Source organism: Hemitrygon akajei, chromosome 1 (assembly GCF_048418815.1).
Source record: "Hemitrygon akajei chromosome 1, sHemAka1.3, whole genome shotgun sequence".
In the NCBI taxonomy this organism is placed as follows: domain Eukaryota; kingdom Metazoa; phylum Chordata; class Chondrichthyes; order Myliobatiformes; family Dasyatidae; genus Hemitrygon; species Hemitrygon akajei.
The window spans coordinates 37029010-37047808 of record NC_133124.1 but is presented as its reverse complement, the minus strand read 5'-3'; the positions used below and the strand labels follow the sequence as shown (position 1 = coordinate 37047808).

The following is an 18799-nucleotide window of genomic DNA, read 5'->3' as shown; positions in this document are numbered from 1 at the left end:
GTACCTACACCTCAGGGACTGCAATGGTTCAAGGCAGCAGCTCATCATCACCTTCTCAAGGGTAATTAGCGATGGGCAATAAATGCTGGCTTAGCTGGCAATGCCCACATCCCATAAATGATTTTTTTTAATAAACGTTTAGGATCAGAGGGCACAGCCTCAGAATACATCCCTTTAAACAGAGAAGGAGGAGGAATTTCTTCATCAAATTTGTGGAATTCATTGCCACCAACATCTGTGGAAGCCAAGTCATTCAGTATTGTTAAAGTGAAGGTTGACAGGTTCTTGATTAGTCAGGATGTCAAAGGTTACAGGAGGGAGCAAGGAGAATGGGGTTGAGAGAGATGATAAATCAGCCATGACTGAATGGTAGAGCAGACTTGATGGGCCGAATGAACTAATTCTGCTCCTAGGTCTAATGAAAAGAAAATTTGGGAATATATCATCTACTGCTGACCCAAATTTATTGAATTGGCTTGACTTTTAATACTTTTTCAATATTTACTAAGTCATCATCTAATTAACATCAAAACAGCCAAATGCTTTAGTTGGAAAAAAGAATAAGGAATTCCAGCAGTCACTGCAAGTGTCATTAAGTTGTATGTAACAACATTAGCTGCTAACCCAAAGAGGTATTTAACATTGCTAGCCAAGTGCAAAAGATTCACACTTCAAAGTACCTGCAAGTTGTGGATTTTTAGCCAAACATTAAACACACATTTGTGTAATTATTTATAAATGAATAGAATCTAATCTGAACCACATGTGGAACAAAACACATTTACCACAGTAATCTATGTACTTCTATGTTGGCTATAGCTCAATGGCAGTATTCACCTCTGAGCTAGGAAGTTGTGGATTCACTTCCTACTCCAATGACTTGAGTCCAAATTCTGAAGAGGACATTTCAGCACAGGGACTATAACACTAGCAGCCTTGCCTTTTCAAATTACAAACCCACAGCAAGAACAGCATGAAAGATCAACATCCTCTTCTGCAGCAGGATGCTGTAAAATCGATTAATGTTCTCTCACTATTTCTAGTTAATGATACTCATACTCTTTATCATATTGGCTGAATAACCAGGTATTTATTCGGTGTTCTCCCCATGCCTGTACAACGCTGCACTACTGAGTCTCCATCTACACAGAGTTTGGACTGTGTTTTATAGAACCAGGGTTGGGGAATCAGCTATAATACAGCTATCTAATTGTGACAATCAAACCCAGACATATCTAACTGCGAGTCACTGAGTACCTGTTATTTGCTATTGCCCATTAGCCAGAGCAAGAGAGAAATTACAACACCATAAAAACAACACAAGGGGCAAAAGAGATTAGGGCAGGTGGAGTGTGGGGAAGAAAGACTTTCTGAAGGTTGAGAGAACTTTCCCAGTCAGTCTGTTTATGAGCCATTGAAACTTTCAGTATTGCTGGACATAGCTTTCAGAAATGAGCTACTGCCATAATATCAGAAGACTGAGAATAGCAATGGAAAAAAAAATAGTCCAAGGTGAAATAGTCTATTTTTCAATGAAATGAGGACAGGTCTAGTCCAGGTAAACTGTGACCAAAGCTCATCAGGCAAATCTAACTAAGCAATGCTAGGTGTTTAAAATAAAGATGACTGGGTACATTCCCACAAGTACAAAATGCAGAGAAGTTAAAAGGTAATGGTCCATGCGATAGCCAAAAGACTAGTACCGGTAAGTAAAATGGAGTAGAAGAAAGCACATGACAAATACCAGGATGTTAATGCAACTGTGAACCAAAATAATTACAGGGGGGAAAAAAAACATAAAAAAGAGAAAAGGAAAGCTAGAGAATAAAAGATTGACAGCAATTATAAAATGGAATCCAAAAATATCCTACAGGTGCTTGAAGTCAAGTGTTGTAGGAGGGGGTTTGGGGGCTGATCAGAAGTTCAAGAAATTTACTCATGGATATAGCCAAGGTATAACAGTATTGTTCCAACAGCTATATGTACAATTGACAATTGTTACATTACAAAATTCAGCTAATATTGGTATCTGTGTCTTATCTCAGTGGTCCCCAACCACATGCAAAGCTTGTGTCACAGGGCTGCGAGGAAACAATATGATTTGGTGGTATGAAACGATATGAGTCAGCTGCAGTAGGGCATCCTTTGCGGCCTGCTACCGGTCCGTGGCCTGGTGGTTGGGGAACACTGTCTTAACCCACATGCCACAAGACGTGATCTTTTCTTTGAATGTTCTACTTAAAAGCCATTATACTCAATTATTTGCCATATTTTCTAGTATTCCCTTACTTAGTCAATGTCCATTTTCTTGATTAGACCTTGAACATGTTTTAGGTCATTTGCTGTGTTGTACACATACAAGCTCACAGTTATACTGTAATTGCTATTATTAGTTTTCTGAATTCCACCCTGGAGAAATAATCAACTATTCTAGAATTCTGATGCTTCCATTTTTTCCTTCTAATGTTTGGCTGCTCACTCATTGACTTTCAAATGAAAAGCACAGATATGAATTTTGTATTTTAAGCTATAATCCCTTCTCTTGAAGAGAGCAGAAAGGAGACACAAACACAGTACCAAAACAACAAGCTCAACCGTGAACCAAATGACAATGTGGCCAAACACTGTGATCATATTTTGAAACTGGAAAACATTCTGTTTTATATTCAGTCCTGAGGAAGGGTCTCAGCCCAAAACATCAACTGGTTATTCATTTCCATAGAAGCTGCTTGACCTGCTAAGTTCCTCCAGTGTTTTGCATGTGTTGCATTCTGTTTTAAATGCTGGGTTAGACTCCATGTGTAAAAGCATTTCACAGTTCTGCATGAAAGCAAAGGGAACCAAGATTCCAAACCCTGTCTTGTTTATCAAAGTTCCTTATATGGGATGTGGAATTGTATAACTGGGTCTCTCTCTCTCTGTCCCAAAGATACTGCCTGACCTGCTGCGTTCCACCAGCATTTTGTGTGTTGCTTACAAGTTAACATATTAGCTTACACTTCTTTTCTTGTCTACTATTGAGAAACCTAATGAAATGGCACACGTATAAATGAGGTAGAAAATAACAGAGATTTAACAGCTTAAGTTTTGTGGTTTAATGCCCCTATAGTTTTAACTAAGTTAGTTGGTAAACCATAAACAGAAACTGCCATTGCTATAGCTGAGATGTAACCACCTGAATGAACTGAATACCAAAATACTGGAGGAACTCAGCAAGTCAGGCGGCATCTATGGAAATGCATAAATAGTCAAAATTTTGGGCCAAAACCCTTCTTCAGGACTTGAAAGGAAAGGCAAAGAAGCCAAAATAAAAAGGTGGTGCAAGGGGAAGGAGCATAGCTCAGTAACAGTGAAGCTAGGTAGGTGGGAAAGGCAAAATGCTGGAGAGAAAAGAATCTGATAGGAGAGTGGAATACAGGAGAAAGGGGAGGAGGAGGGGCACCAGGGTGAGGTGATAGATAGGTGAGAAAAGGCAGGAGGTCAGAGTGAAGAATAGAAGAGGGCAGGGGGTGGGATTTTTTTTAAAATTGGAAGGAGAAATCAATATTCATGCCATCAGATTGGAGGCTACCCAAACTGAATACAAGGTGTTTCTCCACTCTGCTAGTGGCCTCATTACGGCGCAGGAGGAGGCCATGGACCGATATTTCTGAACAGGAAAAGGAATCGGAATTAAAATGGTTGACCACCAGGAAATTCTGCTTTTGACATCTGGAGGAGGTACTTAACAAAGTAGCCCTCAATTTACATTAGGTCTCACCAAGGAAGAGGAGGCGTATTGGGATCACCTGCTACAACAGCTGACCCTAACAGATTAACAGGTGAAGTGCTGACTCATCTGCAAGGATTGTTCAGGGCCCTGAATGGAGGCGAGTAGAAAGTGAACAGGCAGGTGTAGTACTTTGGCTGCTTGCAGGGATAAGTGCCTGGAGGGAGATTAATGGGAAGGGACAAATGGACAAGGGAACCACAGAGGGAGGATTCCCAGCAGAAAGCGAAGAGTGGGGTGGAAGTAAAGATGTACTTTGTGGTAGGATTATTTTGGAGATGGCAGAAGTTGCGGAGAATTATGCATTGAAGGTTATGGTAGGTTATAACAAGAGGAACTCTATCTCTGCTAAGGCAGCAGAAAGATGGGGTGAGCACGGATGTCCAGGAAGTAGAAGAGATGCAGGTGAGGGCGGCATCAATGGTAGAGGAAGGAGAGCTCATTCTTGAAGGAGGTGGACATCTCTGATGTCCTGGAAAGTATATCAATACGTTTTGTTGGGAGCAAAAGTGAAACATTTTTTTTTTCAACCTGAAATTACCAAACATGCCAAGCCATTCTCACCCACTATCATAGAAAATGGACAATTTTTTTTAAAGACTCCTCCCCCCCTAGAAAATGAGTAAACATTACAGAATATAACACCAACATAGTCAACATTTAGTCAATTTATCTCAGTATCCCAAGATGCCTAGATTTGCTCATACAGTTAATAATTAAGGTTGAGTTTTGAAGTACTATCTATATAGAAGGAAGTTTATAGATTTAATTCATTAATGTAGCAGGTAAAATTGTACTGATTATTAGAACAGATCATTAGAATAGATTATTAATAATCAACAGATTATTAGAACTGTTTCCATGTTGTATTAAATATGAAATATGAAGTGCATCCTTTAAAACACTAATAATGTACAGCTCTCAAAATAGTATTTACAACACATAATGAGGTCTATTTATAGAAACTCTAAATCCCTTTATGTTGAATAAATATGATTTTTTAAAATCAGTTCCTAATTGCTTACTCAAAGTTCATTTTATCCAAAATTATTTATAATGCAATACAATGAATTAATAAGCAAATAATAGTTACATGTGTTAAACTCTACCCAGAAACCTGTGAATCTGAGATAAGTTGCAATCAAATACAAGCACCCTAACTATATTAAAATCCAGAATATCTCTTTTGTTCTGTCAACACACAACTACCAATATTTTTCATGTGGTCAGAATCCTACAAAAACATTATGGTGTCTGTTCTTCCTTCCTCATACTTTCCACATCATGATCTAATTAGCTGAAATAACAGCTGGATGAAATGACTTGCAGGCTTCATCACATCCCGTTGTACTGGTTGCATGAAGTGCACTAGCTTCACGCTTGCTAAATATATGCAGATAAATAGTGCTGCAGCCTTGCAACACAATCTATTGCAATTCTTAAAATGAATGTGGATTTCAATGAACCAGTCAGCTTTTCAGGAACCTGCCAATGAACCTATTAGTATGCATTCCCAACATTTGTTTCAAATTTCCACCTTCTGTATTTCTTTCTTTTAAGATGTCTACCAGTTAATTCCAGCCCCATAATAAACCTAACTAAAATGATACAAAACATAATTTCTCACCCATTAAGGTTGCAAGAAGGCAGAGGGATGACAATTCAAGATCAATGTGGTCTTGCACATCCTTAACAGAAGCTCGACCAGATGGTTCGTTTTCTTCAGCTTTCCAGGAATGTGCCGCAGATGTTGAAGCAGCAGGTACAGATTCCTTGTTGTCCTTCATGATCTCCACAGATACCCGATCACCATGCTGTAGGGGCAAAGCACTATTCTCAAATCCCACCTGGGGAGGATGCAACTCCTTTGGAGGGAAGCCATACCGTATGCATTGCAAATGAGGAGGAAGGTTAAACTCTTTTGCTATACTTTCTTGAAATTCAGAGAATGTGACTGATAATTGAAGTGTTAGGGTTGCCTGCCTCCCGTCGCTAGTAGTTACTCTGATCTTTTTCTCCTTTATAGGTAATGGGGAATAAGGGGACTTAGAAGGAGTAGCTGGGGCAGATGATGAACCATCTTTAACAATCCCATGAACAGATGGTTGGCCTGGTCCTTTCAGATCCTGTCGTGGCTTATCAGTTTTCTTTTTTTGCATAATTGCTGCATGGTCAATAATATTCTGCTGAATATCTCGTTCAGTTTTACTCATGTTCAGTTCTTCTTTGTGCAGAGTCTTTGATTTCTGGCCCGTTAAAATAATTTTGGTAGGCAAATGTGGTTCTGGTGTTGGTTCATCTTGCAAGTCTCCAACTCTACGACTATGTGCACCTTCAACAGTGACTGGAGTATATTCATCAGGATTCTTTTTGGCTGTATGATGTAATATTGTGTTAACAACTTTCTGAATCAAAATTTCACTTCCAAATTCACCTGGAAAATGTTTGGTGACAAGCTTCATAGCAACATCATAAACATTGCTGTTTAGAGCTACTTCACTTTCATACTGAAACCAATATACACTTTCTCGTACCACCCTTCCACTCCATTCCAAAGTTATTGGAAATGCTTCAGGCAAATTATCATATTCTTTTCCTTCCCAGTAATGCTTGTAACCACAACCACATTTACCACCAGTTGATCTAGAGTTAGTTCGATCTCCATCTAAATACACGACAGAACCATCTCCTCTAACATGACGCATGGACGTACCATGGCACCAGTTGCATGATGTTAAATGACTTAAATTATAATCTGGAACCAGTACATCATCTTTTGGATCATAGGAACATACAAGATGGTTAACAGGAAAGCTATAATTTTTGTCTGCTTTCAGTTGACCATGTGTGTTTGCAGCTAAATTGTACAGCTTTCCTCCTGGAACCAGCCACTCTGCTGGCACGTGTAGCTCTGAAAGAGCACCACAAATTAAGCATTTCTGCAAACGGTTCTCAATTACAGCTTTCTTTGCAGCTTCAGTTACATCTTCAGGCTGTATTCCAATCACTCCTGTCCTTCTGTATATGTACTGATGAACATCTGCTACCAGTGAAGGATGGATATCATGCTTCTTTAAGAAAATCTCTTCCATTGCAGCAACAAGCCTCTGCAAGTATTTATCCTGCAAACTTCGGTCACCTCCTAATGTACAATTGTCATCTTCAAACAATATGTATTTCCGAATAAGCTCTTGTGGAACACCCCAAGCTTTAGGCAACAGTTTCAAAGGAAGCCGAGGTAAAGGACCCCTTTTAATTCCAACCAAAGGTATATAATGGTTGCGTCCTGAACTGCTCCATGCAATACAAATAGGCTTATTAAGCTGTCCATCCTTTCCCTTACATTTATCTTCGGGAACTAATCCTGGGAGGAAAGTAGCTGAATAATCTCCACAGCTTCGCATTCCACTCAGGGAATCTAATAAAATAATTGGGCGATGTAATACATTGGCCAAACCAAATATATGAATGTTACGTAGACCCAAAGGAACTCCTTCAGGTGGAACAAACAAAGGATCACATTCATTAATGATATCCTCCCATTCTGCTGCATCAATGAAGTCATGGAATAATGCTTTGTAACGATCCAGGTTAATCTTAAAATGTAGTTTGAGATTTTCACGTAGGGCATGCCAGAAAAGCTCTCTACCAACCAAAGCCCTAGACACAGCATGAACTAAACAATGACCATCACCATCAACATGAACAGGAATTAAACATTCTTGATTATTGTTTGCTTTCTTGATCTCTTCCAGGGTATCATGGAGATATAACAGACTTCCTGAGCGATCTTTACCATAACCCATAGTCCCAATGTGCTCCGGATCAATAAGGAAAGCCCTATCACCCAACAACGCACAATCAAACATTTCCCCCTGGTTCATCTCTCTTAGGAGTTTGGCCTTCCCAGTTTGTTTATCCATGCCATATCGGGTCAGGATAGGAGACAGCAGCTTGCAGTGGTAGTTGGACAGCCCCATTACTTTCACCATTTCCGTGCCCTTTTTGGGGGCCGTGACTCCCAACAAAGCATTCCTCAGCAGGTTGTGCAGTACCACGTCAGGGTCGGTGACTTCCTCTACCTTGAGCAGATTTCTTTGTTCATGGCGCTGGCCGCATTCGGTGCATTCTATACTGACTCCATAGGCTGGGAAAAACAGCCGAGCTTGGCACTTAGGATCCGGACACGTACCCGATAGAATACGCCTGTCTTTTTTCTTAGACCCTTGCAACATTGTCTCATTTATTAATCCGGGTTATAATAAAATCAGTCCATATATTTTGTAACCGTCCCTGCTCAGAGTGTCATGGTCAGTCGATAGTAAGAGAAGCTGCTCCTGTTAGCAATATTCTTCAGTGGGAGGCAAAACGCGGAAGTACTCGGCTCCTTTCTCTTTCTCCTTCCACTCACAGTTTCCGTTAGCAAATGAAACGAAACAAGTCTCCTTTATTGAAGCCAGAAGAGACAGCGGGCCAGTGCAGCTGACGGGGGGCACGCATGCGCTGACGGTGCGAGGGGGTGACGGGTATTGTAGTTTACACCGGCGCACTGCCTCTGGTATTGCGCATGGAATGGAGGACCTGAACTACAATTCCCGGAGGATACCGCACCGACCGCGATTGTCTGTCGAGCTGGGGAACCCGGACAGCTGGACAAGCGAAAGGTGTGCTGGGAGCAGAGGTGATGATTATGTCCCGTTTGTGTTTTTTTCTTCAAAATCAGCGATAATAGGAAATTGCTCTGCTTCTGATCATGTTACTTGGTTACCCAATTGAAGTGATTTGTATTCTTTCCCGGAGAAGTTCCACTTTGTGATATGATGTGTTCGCCTGTATCGTTGTAGTTTTTCAAACATGTTTTCCTCCTGACTGCGAGGCCGTGAGCGCGCTGGTTCGACAGTTTAGAACGAGCTGCCGGGCCTTCCCCTGAGGAAAATCGATGTCATAGTAACCCATCATTGTCCTCATTTGATCATGTTTAACTTTATGTTAGTATGTGTGTGCTTGCGAAATATTCGCCACTCGTGTCGTAAGGTATTGTTCTCCGGTGGGATGTGATGTCGCGTCTTTGTACTGGTGCTGGAGGTGCTCCCTAAGGCAGAACTGCCAACAAAACAACAAATTCCCAAATAGCAGTAGTGGCTGGCACAAAAATGTATCAGAAGTCATGGCTTTCAATTCTTAAATGCACGTTTACACTCTAGTATTTCCTTACAACATAGAAGGAGGCTGCTCGGTTCATCAAGTCTCTGCTGGCTCATGGAACAATCCCATTTCTTCCCCCTTCTCCAACAATTCCATCATGCTCTAACACAGGGAGCAATTCATGGTAGCCGATTAACCCATGAACCTGCTTGGCTTTGAGATTGGGGAGGAAATCAATGCCCTCACAGGAAGAAAGCATACTCCATGTGGATGACAGCGTAGGTCAGGATGCCTTTCTGTGAGGCACAAGCTCTGCAATTGTGATTGTACACAATTCTACATCAAAGATGAAAAAAATAGGTTAAATACATATGAATGGATAACAAATACAAATTCAAAACAAAGTATACTGCAGATGCTGTGGTCAAATCAACACGTACAACAGCTGGATGAACTCAGCAGGTGGGGCAGCATCCGTTGAAATGAGACCTGACGAAGGGTCTCGGCCCAAAATGAAGGGTCTCGACTGCTCGTTTCAACGGATGCTGCCCAACGTACTGAGTTCATCCAGCTTTTGTATGTGCAAATATGAAATTAGTTAACCAGTCCTAATCTGTGAGATTTGTAGAGCTGCAAAGAAGCTCATGAATTTGCATTCTGTTCTCCAGCTTCACTACATAGTTCCTGGCTTCCAGTACTCCATATTCTTCCCATGGTTTCACTATGACAATCTTCCATGTTTGGCAGGTAGAGTCTCAAACTGGGTCTCCCACTTGAAACCATCTTTCCTGACCTTCTAACTTGCACGAGCCCTTTGGGCTATTCATATTTTCTAAGTTGGACTGCACTATTTCATCATATCCCCAAAAGATAATCCATTATTTCAGCCAAAAAATGCTCCTGTCAGAAGGTCTCACCAAAAGGCAATGATTCATGGATCACATGAACTCCTTCTGTAATACTGCCACTTAATTATAATCTTCAAATGTGAACAAATTCTTCATATTCCTCTTTACACAGTGGTGGATATGTGGATGTCAGGCTATACCAGATTCTATTGGAACAGAGGAATGTGATTCACCCTGTCCACTCGAGCAATTTGAGAATCCAGTTCCTCAGGGAAGCAATGTGCTGAGAAATCTGATTCGGAGTCTTTGAGTGGCCAATAGCAATTAAAAGGAGATACTTCCTTTCCAACTGAAGGTATCCATCATTAAGGATTCACGTCACTCAGGACATTCTCTCTTATTACTACCATCAGGGAGGAGGTACGCACTCAACATTTTAGGAACCTCTCCACCATTACATATCTGAATAGAAAATTAACCTACCTCACTATTTTTGCTCTCGTTTTGCACCACTTACTTAATTTGTTAATATATATTTCTTAATTAATGAATAGTTAATTAATCCACAGGCAGTCAGACTGCTAAATAGCTGCTCTACCTGACTCTGCTTTGGACACTTTTAACTTGCACTGGACACTTATAACTTGTTTTTAACTGACATGTGGTTGTTGTGTTTTACTATTTATTGTTATGTTTAATATTTAGTGTTGCGTTTGTTATGTTATGATTGCACTGCTCCTGGGAAACGCTGTCTCATTCTGCCCTGCAGAGCTGATGTATGGTTAGAATGACAATAAAGTTTTTGAATCTTGAATCTAGTATTTTATGTATTGCGCTATGTAATGCTGTAAAACAAAAAAAATTGCTGCATTTGTCAGTGATATTAAACCAGATTAGAAGTCAGTAAGTATCTGGTAGGGATAGAGACCCATCTGCACGTTATTAGAGTGGCAAACAGCTGTGGTCTATAGGTGTGACATACTGGTAATCTTAAAACACTGGATAGCAACAGATCGTAGATGAACTATCCAGTATACAGAGCCTCTGGTTACCTTAATTATCAGCAGATACCCAGTTTCAAGACTTTGCTTTGATACATAACACTCATGAATGATTTAGAAATGACAATAGGATGGCTGATGGTTTTCATCAGAATGACTGACTTTGGTCCCAAAAGTTCGACCAGTAATCCGTGGTCTGTGATTGCAGTTAAATGCTTGTCAAAATTGAAAATTTTGCAGTGAGGAAACCTGAAAAATGATGGTCAGAGCCTCCTTTTAAATCTCTGCAGTTTTTACTCAGTGGTGGAAAAGGGGAAATATATTGAATTTGTTACTCTGTTACATATGTTAGAGATCAATCACATCCAGCCCATAATTGATAGTTGTAATAGGTCATAATGGACAAAGTTTTTTTAAGTAACTTGTATTCCCTCTGTTGTTCTTTACTCCAGAACCAGGGATGCTCTTTGTATAATGACTTGTGAAGGGTTTGGTGGCCAAACATGATAATATGTTCAAGCATATCAAATAAAGAGTGATGTTCGTTAACATTAGGTAGGTATCTCACATCTAATCTGTTGGTACCTTTCTCTGTAAAGATCTCTACATGTTCCTGCCAACTCTGAACCCCTGAAGGATAACTTTGGAGAAATGCACACAAGTTTTGTTTAAGCTGTGTATTGTGATATGCTGAGAATTTTCTACAAATACTCCTGCCTGGTCTCTGTAGCATTGCAGTTTTCACCTGATTGCACAACTATCACAGGATCCCTAGTAATGTTTGATCCATTGGAGATTGGAAAATCTTTTGGTCTTAGGTTGACTCCATAAAATAGTAGAATGGTTCTAGCATAGAAGTAGGAAATTTAACCCAACAAGTCTGTCATATACTATATCTTTCTTAAAATAAGAATGAAAATTATTTTCCCCCAGATGCATCTCCAATTTCCGTTTGAAACTTCTATTCTGTTTCCATCATTTCTTCAATTAGTTAATTCCAGATTACAACTACTGTCTGCATTATTGTTCTTTTTCATATTCCCTTTGCATCCTCTACCCCCTAATTTGATGTCTTTCATTTCTCCAGTTTCTTATGCCCCTTTTTCTTCCATTTATTTTCTTTAATTCTCTTTTTGTTTCTTTCATTTTATTTCCACAGCTATGATTTTATCCCTCCTCTCCTTCTGGAATGCAATTCCAAAGAGTGCAGCTTTTACAAAGTATGAAATTTGGAATTATTATGAGAGGAGTAGGCTTAATGATTTTTAAAATGAACCTGTTTCTACAATTTATTTAAGTTTTAGATTGTATTCTGAATAGTTTCTTGAACAATTCCAGAGAACATGTGATTTCTAGCAAAATGGAAGCCATAAATAAGTTATCCCCATTCAAGAAAGAAGGATAAAAGAAAGCAAGAGCTGAGGAAAAATGCTGAAATACATTACTTATGAAGTATTAAGAGCACGTTTTGGAAATAAAATTGCAATTAAACAAATCAGCATGGCTGTGGGAAAGGGAAATTGTGTCTAACAAATTCATTGAGACAACTGTCAGTAGAAACAATTTATTTTTCAGGTTGGCAAGTCATTGAGGCCCTAGTACTGACCCATGTGACACCCTACAGGTACTAGGGCCTCAATGACTTACATTGAATATTAATACTTGAATTAAGAAGTTGAAGGTGTGGTAATCAAATTTGTTAACAAATTTGGATGAGAATATAAACTGTGAAGTGTTAAGTGAGTGAGCAGGTGGACTACAATGAGGTAAATGTAAGGTCTTTTGAAGCAAACATAAAAATGTCTTTCCACCACTCTTTTTAATATTTTGCAGGTTTTAAAGCAGGTGTCACATCATTAAATTGGTATTAGTAGCCACTCTCGTTTTCTTGCTGCTACGAGCTGCCTTGTTAAACACATGATATAATTGCAAATTTCTCCTTGTTGTTATTAGAAGAGAAAACAGTGATTTTAAAATGAGCAGATGTTGGAAGTTTGAATGCATGTCAGATAATGTCTAAGAAGCAGTTCACTCAGCTTCACAAGTGTTTCTCATCTTTTCCATTTTTACTATTGGCAATACTTTGGCTTGATAAGGCTGTAAAAATAGCTAATACAATTCCAGGTTTCATCTCTAGAGGTATGGATATAAAAGACAAGAAACTGATAAGCATGTATAAAACTTTAAGAAGAATTTGGTAACACTACTGGGTATAGAATATAGTCTCTGCTCTGGTAGCAAAGTATTGAGGCTTCAGAGAAGGTATATACAGATTCACTATAATGTTATTCACTTTGAAGATTTGGAAAGTTCATCTCTTTTTTTTAAAGTAACATATTTTATGGTATGTTATGAAAAATGCTTTGATATCTAGATCTATTCTTAATCCAATATATGTATACTACATAAAGTATACTGAATAAGATTTACTTATTATAATTTTTTTTCTCTTCTATATTTTGTATTGCATTGAACTGCTGCTGCTAAGTTAACAAATTTCACATCACATGCCGGTGATAATAAACCTGATGTTGATTCTGATCTAAACTGTTTCTGGTTATCAACAAATCAAGAACTAGAAGCTATGGACAGGAGGTCAGGGCCCAGAAATTCCACTGAAAAGTGCTGCTTATTTCAGCACCGTACTTTTCATGGCTTGCTGTAACAGCTGTTTCCAGATAATTTCACTTACCTCTTCAAACTTGACCAGGTACTTTCAGGGGGGTGCTGCATATGCAGATGTACCGTGGAGAGCATTCTAATCAACGTCTGGCAATGGAGGGGGTGGGGGCGAGGAACTGTACAAGATCGAAATAAGCTGCAGAAAGTTGTAAACGCAGTCAGCTCCATCATGGGCACTACCCTCCCCAGCATCTGGGACATCTTCAAGAAGCGATGCCTCAAAAAGGCGGCATCCATTGTTAAGGACCCCCATCACCCAGGATATGTCTTCGTCTCATTGCTACCATCATGGAGAAGGCAGCAAAGGCACACACAATGATTCAGGAATAGCTTTTTCCCTTCTGCCGTTCAGATTTCTGAATGGACATTGAACCCATGAACACTAACTCACTACATTTTTTTTTGGCACTACATCTTCAGTTTTTATTATTTATTGCAATAACAACAAACTTCACAACATATTCCAGTGATATTAAACCTGATTCTGATTCTGCCTGCAATATTCCCTGAGGTGATTGCTCTATTCCTCCTTTGGGACATTGCAAGAGAAATACCACATTGTCCAGAGGTCAAGTTACATTGGTCACAGCAATTTTGTACTTGTGCTGCAGTAAACTGGAACCCTACTAAACTCTGATTATTTATATGCTATCCTTTGCATTACCCTACCCCATCCACCACGCATTGATGTCATCAGGTTGACTACACCCCAGCTCTTTTCAGTCACCTATTGGCCCTGATCTCTGAACTCATAAATCCCACAAACACACTTGTCCAGGCTCTATTCTTGCAGTGGGTGACTTCTACATCCTCTTTCCCCTTTACCCTCCACTCTGATACTCCAATGACTCTATTAAGTCAAGCCACCTGGATCCCAATCCAATCTTTAAACATCATGTTTCTTCAGTTGCTTTCTGAAGCTCTGAGAACCCCAGGCATGTTCCCAGTTTCCAAATCCATACTCCCTTTACATAATTGGCTGCATTCAAAGGAAAAAGTGAAGTTTTCAGTAGCCTACTGCATAACAGCTATGCAAAATCATTGCAACAATACACTACAATTTATTTGGTTAAATATGGTAAGTGTCACAATAAATTTCTTCACACATTCATGTGTTTGTATGTCTTCAGAATTGTTGATTGAGCCAAAAGCTGTCCACGTTCAAGATTAAAATTCAGCTATTTTATGAAAGGTTTGGAGGAGAATTTTTAGGTCATAGGATTCGGAAGGAATAAATCAATTTTAATGACTAAATAAATATAAATGATCTATTTACTGTGTGTGTGTGTGTGTGTGTGTGTGTGTGTGTGTGTGTGTGTGTGTGTGTGTGTGTGTGTGTGTGTGTGTGTGTGTGTGTGTGTGTGTGTGTGTGTGTGTGTGTGTGTGTGTGTGCGCGCGCGCGCGTGCGCGTGTGTGTACATACACACAAATATAAGTAAAATGTACATTTAAATTTATGTCTAGGAATCCATTAATTCACTTACAGATTAATTACTGCCTGTTAGTCTGTTGGCGTTTAGAGCAGCAATGAAGGCCTTCCATCCCTGTCACAACTGTCAGTCATACAAGTCCCGGGTGGACACTCAGAAATACTGTCATATTCAGATGTAGTAGGATTCTTCATTGTGTTTCCGTAATTTTGTTTTACCATTCAGGGTTGTAAGCCCTGAGCTGAACCCCGGACCTGCAGGACCAGCCGACCACTCTTAGTCTGGCCTCTACCCTTTGACCTGTTTGGCATGGGTGACCCTCCAAGAGCCAAAGCATAAAGCCCTGATTCCAGCCGGTATGCCTCTTTGGGTCACTGAGGCATGCAAGCCTCCAAACCATGACAAGGTTTTGGTCCTCTTAGAGGATTTGCAGCCTACTTTCTTCTTTATGACATCAGCAAATTTCAAAGTGTGTATTGGTTATTATATACACTTGCGAATCAATTTTGCAAGAAAACTAAGAAATACATTAGAATCAAAGGAAAAGTAGACACAAAGACTGACAAATTACTCGTGCAAATAGTACTGAGAACATGAGTTGAAGAGTCATTGAAAGTGAGTCTATAAGTTGGAATCAGTTCAGTGTTGAAGTAAGTGAAGTTATCAATGCTGGTTCATGGTTGTAAGGTAATAATTGTTTCTGAACCTGGTGGTGTGGGACCTCCTTCCTCTTGGCAACAGTGAAAAGAGAGCTAAGTCTGTATGGTAGGGGTCTTTGTTGATGAATGCTGCTTTCTTGTGGCAGCACTCCTTGTGCTCAATGGTGGGAAGGGCTTTACCTGGGAAAGACTGGGCTATATCCACCACTTTTTGTCCACTTTTCCATTCTTAAGCACTGGTTTCCATACCAAGCCATGATGCAGCCAGTCAGGATGATAGATAGATAGATAGATACTTTATTCATCCCCATGGGGAAATTCAACTTTTTTCCAATGTCCCATACACTTGTTGTAGCAAAACTAAGTAAAAAATATGATATGCATCTAAATCACTATCTCAAAAAGCATTAATAATAGCTTTTAAAAAGTTCTTAAGTCCTGGCGGTAGAATTGTAAAGCCTAATGGCATTGGGGAGTATTGACCTCTTCATCCTGTCTGAGGAGCATTGCATCGATAGTAACCTGTCGCTGAAACTGCTTCTCTGTCTCTGGATGGTGCTATGTAGAGGATGTTCAGAGTTATCCATAATTGATAATCCATAATACTCTCCACTGTGTATCTATAGAATTTGTCAAGTTTTAGATGACATGCTGAATCTGTGCAAGCTTCTTAGAAAGTAGAGAAGCTGTCATCCTCCCATACCATCAATGATTTCATCAAAATCATTTACATAAATACTACCTAATCTATGTGACAAATTACTGACTACATCCTGCCAACCAGAAAAAGACCCATTAATGCAAATGCTGTTCTTTCTGTTAGCCAGCTGAATTTCTATGCATAATCTTTGAAGGAGCACCTTCTGGAAATCTAATTGTCATCCACCAATTCCTGTGTCCAGACTAGATGCCAACTCAGCAACCTTTAAATTTGAGATTAATGTTCTTTTTCAAACCAAGTCTATTAAAGAATTTATATGTAAGCTGTAGCTCAAGGTGGAATTTTGCTGAAACCTAAATACACTGAATGAATAAATATGCTTCTGGGGCATGATGACCTTCTGGTCCTTCATGTACATAATGCATGAAATACCATATCCAATATCTAATGGTGAGGAAAAATGTTCAATATTCATCAATTTACAAAAATTTTACACTCTTTGTAATACTACAGGATCCTATGAGGAAACAGAAGTTTAAATAAATATTTAACAAAACGTTCTTTTCACTAATTGAAGAGTGGAAACTGCTTGTAATGGGAACTTGTGATTAAGCTAATTAACAAAAGCAGGCATTTACAATGCTTCTTGCAATGTCTCCTCTATCCTGCTTCCTTTTGTAAATCATTTGTAACTAACAGGTCTTTACTACCACCTTTGAACTGATAGCATTTTAGTTTCTGTCTCCACCTCTGTGCCTGGTCTGTAACTTAAAACATGTTTGATTTCTGTTAGTTCTGATCAAAGGTCATCAGCTTCACTCCACATCACTGCCTGACTTGTTAATGTTTCTAGCAGATTTTATTTTATTGCATTTACAAAGCATCCTTAACAAAGTAACTCAACCTTTACATCTCAGATCTGATGCTGGATCTTAACGACAGATGCAGTAGGGAAAAATCACTCAACAATTGTGTGAAATTTCAGCACCCATATGTCTGTTTATTTCATTACTTAATGCCTATTACCCTCCTCCTTCCTCAGATCAAATTTCATGTTACCTTCAGATTTTGAAATGATTCCCTGTTTCTCAAAGTCCGTCTCATTAATAAATAAATATAATAAGAAGTTGGTCTTAGTACTTACTTCTGCTCAGTCCAAAAGGTGACTCTCTACTTTCTAAATTTCAGCTAATTCTGTATCCATGCAGCCATGACCATTTTAATTCTCTTTAATCTCATACACATCATTTTTTAAGTTTATTACATTATTGTAACATGCTCCTTGAATAGCTATATATCAGATATCAGCCAATAATTCCGAATTGAATTGAATTGACTTTGTTACTTACATCCTTCAAATACATAGGAGTAAAAATCTTTACGTTACATCACTGTTCAAATGTGCAATGTGCAATTATAGTAATTTATAATAAATAAATTGTTTATAACAGGATAGTCAATATAACAGAGAAATACCGTAGCATCAGCATGAATTAAGCAGTCTGATGGGTTGGTGGAAGAAGCTGTCCCGGAGCCTGTTTGTCCTGGCTTTTATGCTGCAGTACCGTTTCCCGGATGGTAGCAGCTGGAACAGTTTGTGATTGGGGTGATACTGGTCTCCAATGATCCTTTGGGCCCTTTTTACACACCTGTCTTTGTAAATGCCCTGAATAGTGAGAAGTTCACATCTACAGATGTGCTGGGTTGTCTGCACCACTCTCTGCACAGTTCTGCGATTGAGGGAAGTACAGTTCCCATGCCAGGTTGTGATGCAGCCAGTCAAGATGCTCTCAATCATGCTCCTGTAGGAAGTTTTTAGAATTTGGGGAGCCATACCAAACTTCTTCAACTTCAACTGTTGTGCCTTTTTCACCACACAGCCAGTATGTATAGAGCACGTGAGGTCCTTGGTGATGTTTATGCCGAGGAACTTAAACCTGTCCACCCTTTAAACCCCAGATCCATTGGCCCATATCCCTCTAAACCTCCACTCTCTTCACACCGTTACCATCGAGAAGGAGGTACAGAAGTCTGAAGGCAGCGATTCAGGAACAGCTTTCCCTCTGCCATCTGATTTCTTTTTTTTTTAAATTTTATTTAATTGCATTTTTAAATGATTACAAGTGTAGAAAAAAAAAATTATGTGACCCTTCCCCCCTCCCCTTAATCCCTCCCCTCTAACTTCCCTATATAAAAAAAATTAAGAAAGAAAGAAAAGAAAGAAAGAAAGAATGCCTGGTTGTTGGAAGGTCTCCACATGCTCCATGGAGTTCTTAATAACTTTAGTATATATATTTATTTCTTTCCCCAAGTAACCATTAATTTTCTCTTCAGAGCACCTATATATTTAGTCCTGTCTTTTGTAAATAAGGGCCCCAGATTTTCAAAAATGTTTCATATTTATCTCTTAAGTTATAAGTAATTTTTTCTAATGGAATACAGCCATAGATTTCTTTTTTCCAACAATCTATACTTAAATATGTATCTAATTTCCAAGTAATTGCAATAGCCTTTTTGGCTACAGCCAGCGCAATTTTTATAAATTCTTTCTGATATTTATTAAGTTTGAGTTTCGGTTTTGTCCCTTCAATATCACCTAGTAAA

The 18799-nt window shown here is 39.1% G+C and overlaps 1 protein-coding gene across 1 annotated transcript in view; it reads right to left on the bottom strand.

Annotated features, from left to right (window-relative positions):
- vcpip1 (valosin containing protein (p97)/p47 complex interacting protein 1) overlaps positions 1-8251 on the bottom strand; it is a 31040-nt gene extending 22789 nt beyond the window's left edge. Inside the window, exon 1 of the mRNA XM_073041220.1 lies at positions 5397-8251. Within this exon, the coding sequence (XP_072897321.1) occupies positions 5397-8004 (2608 nt within the window). The 5' untranslated portion in view covers positions 8005-8251. The remainder of the gene's footprint in view (positions 1-5396) is intronic.
- Positions 8252-18799: the final 10548 nt, after the last annotated feature.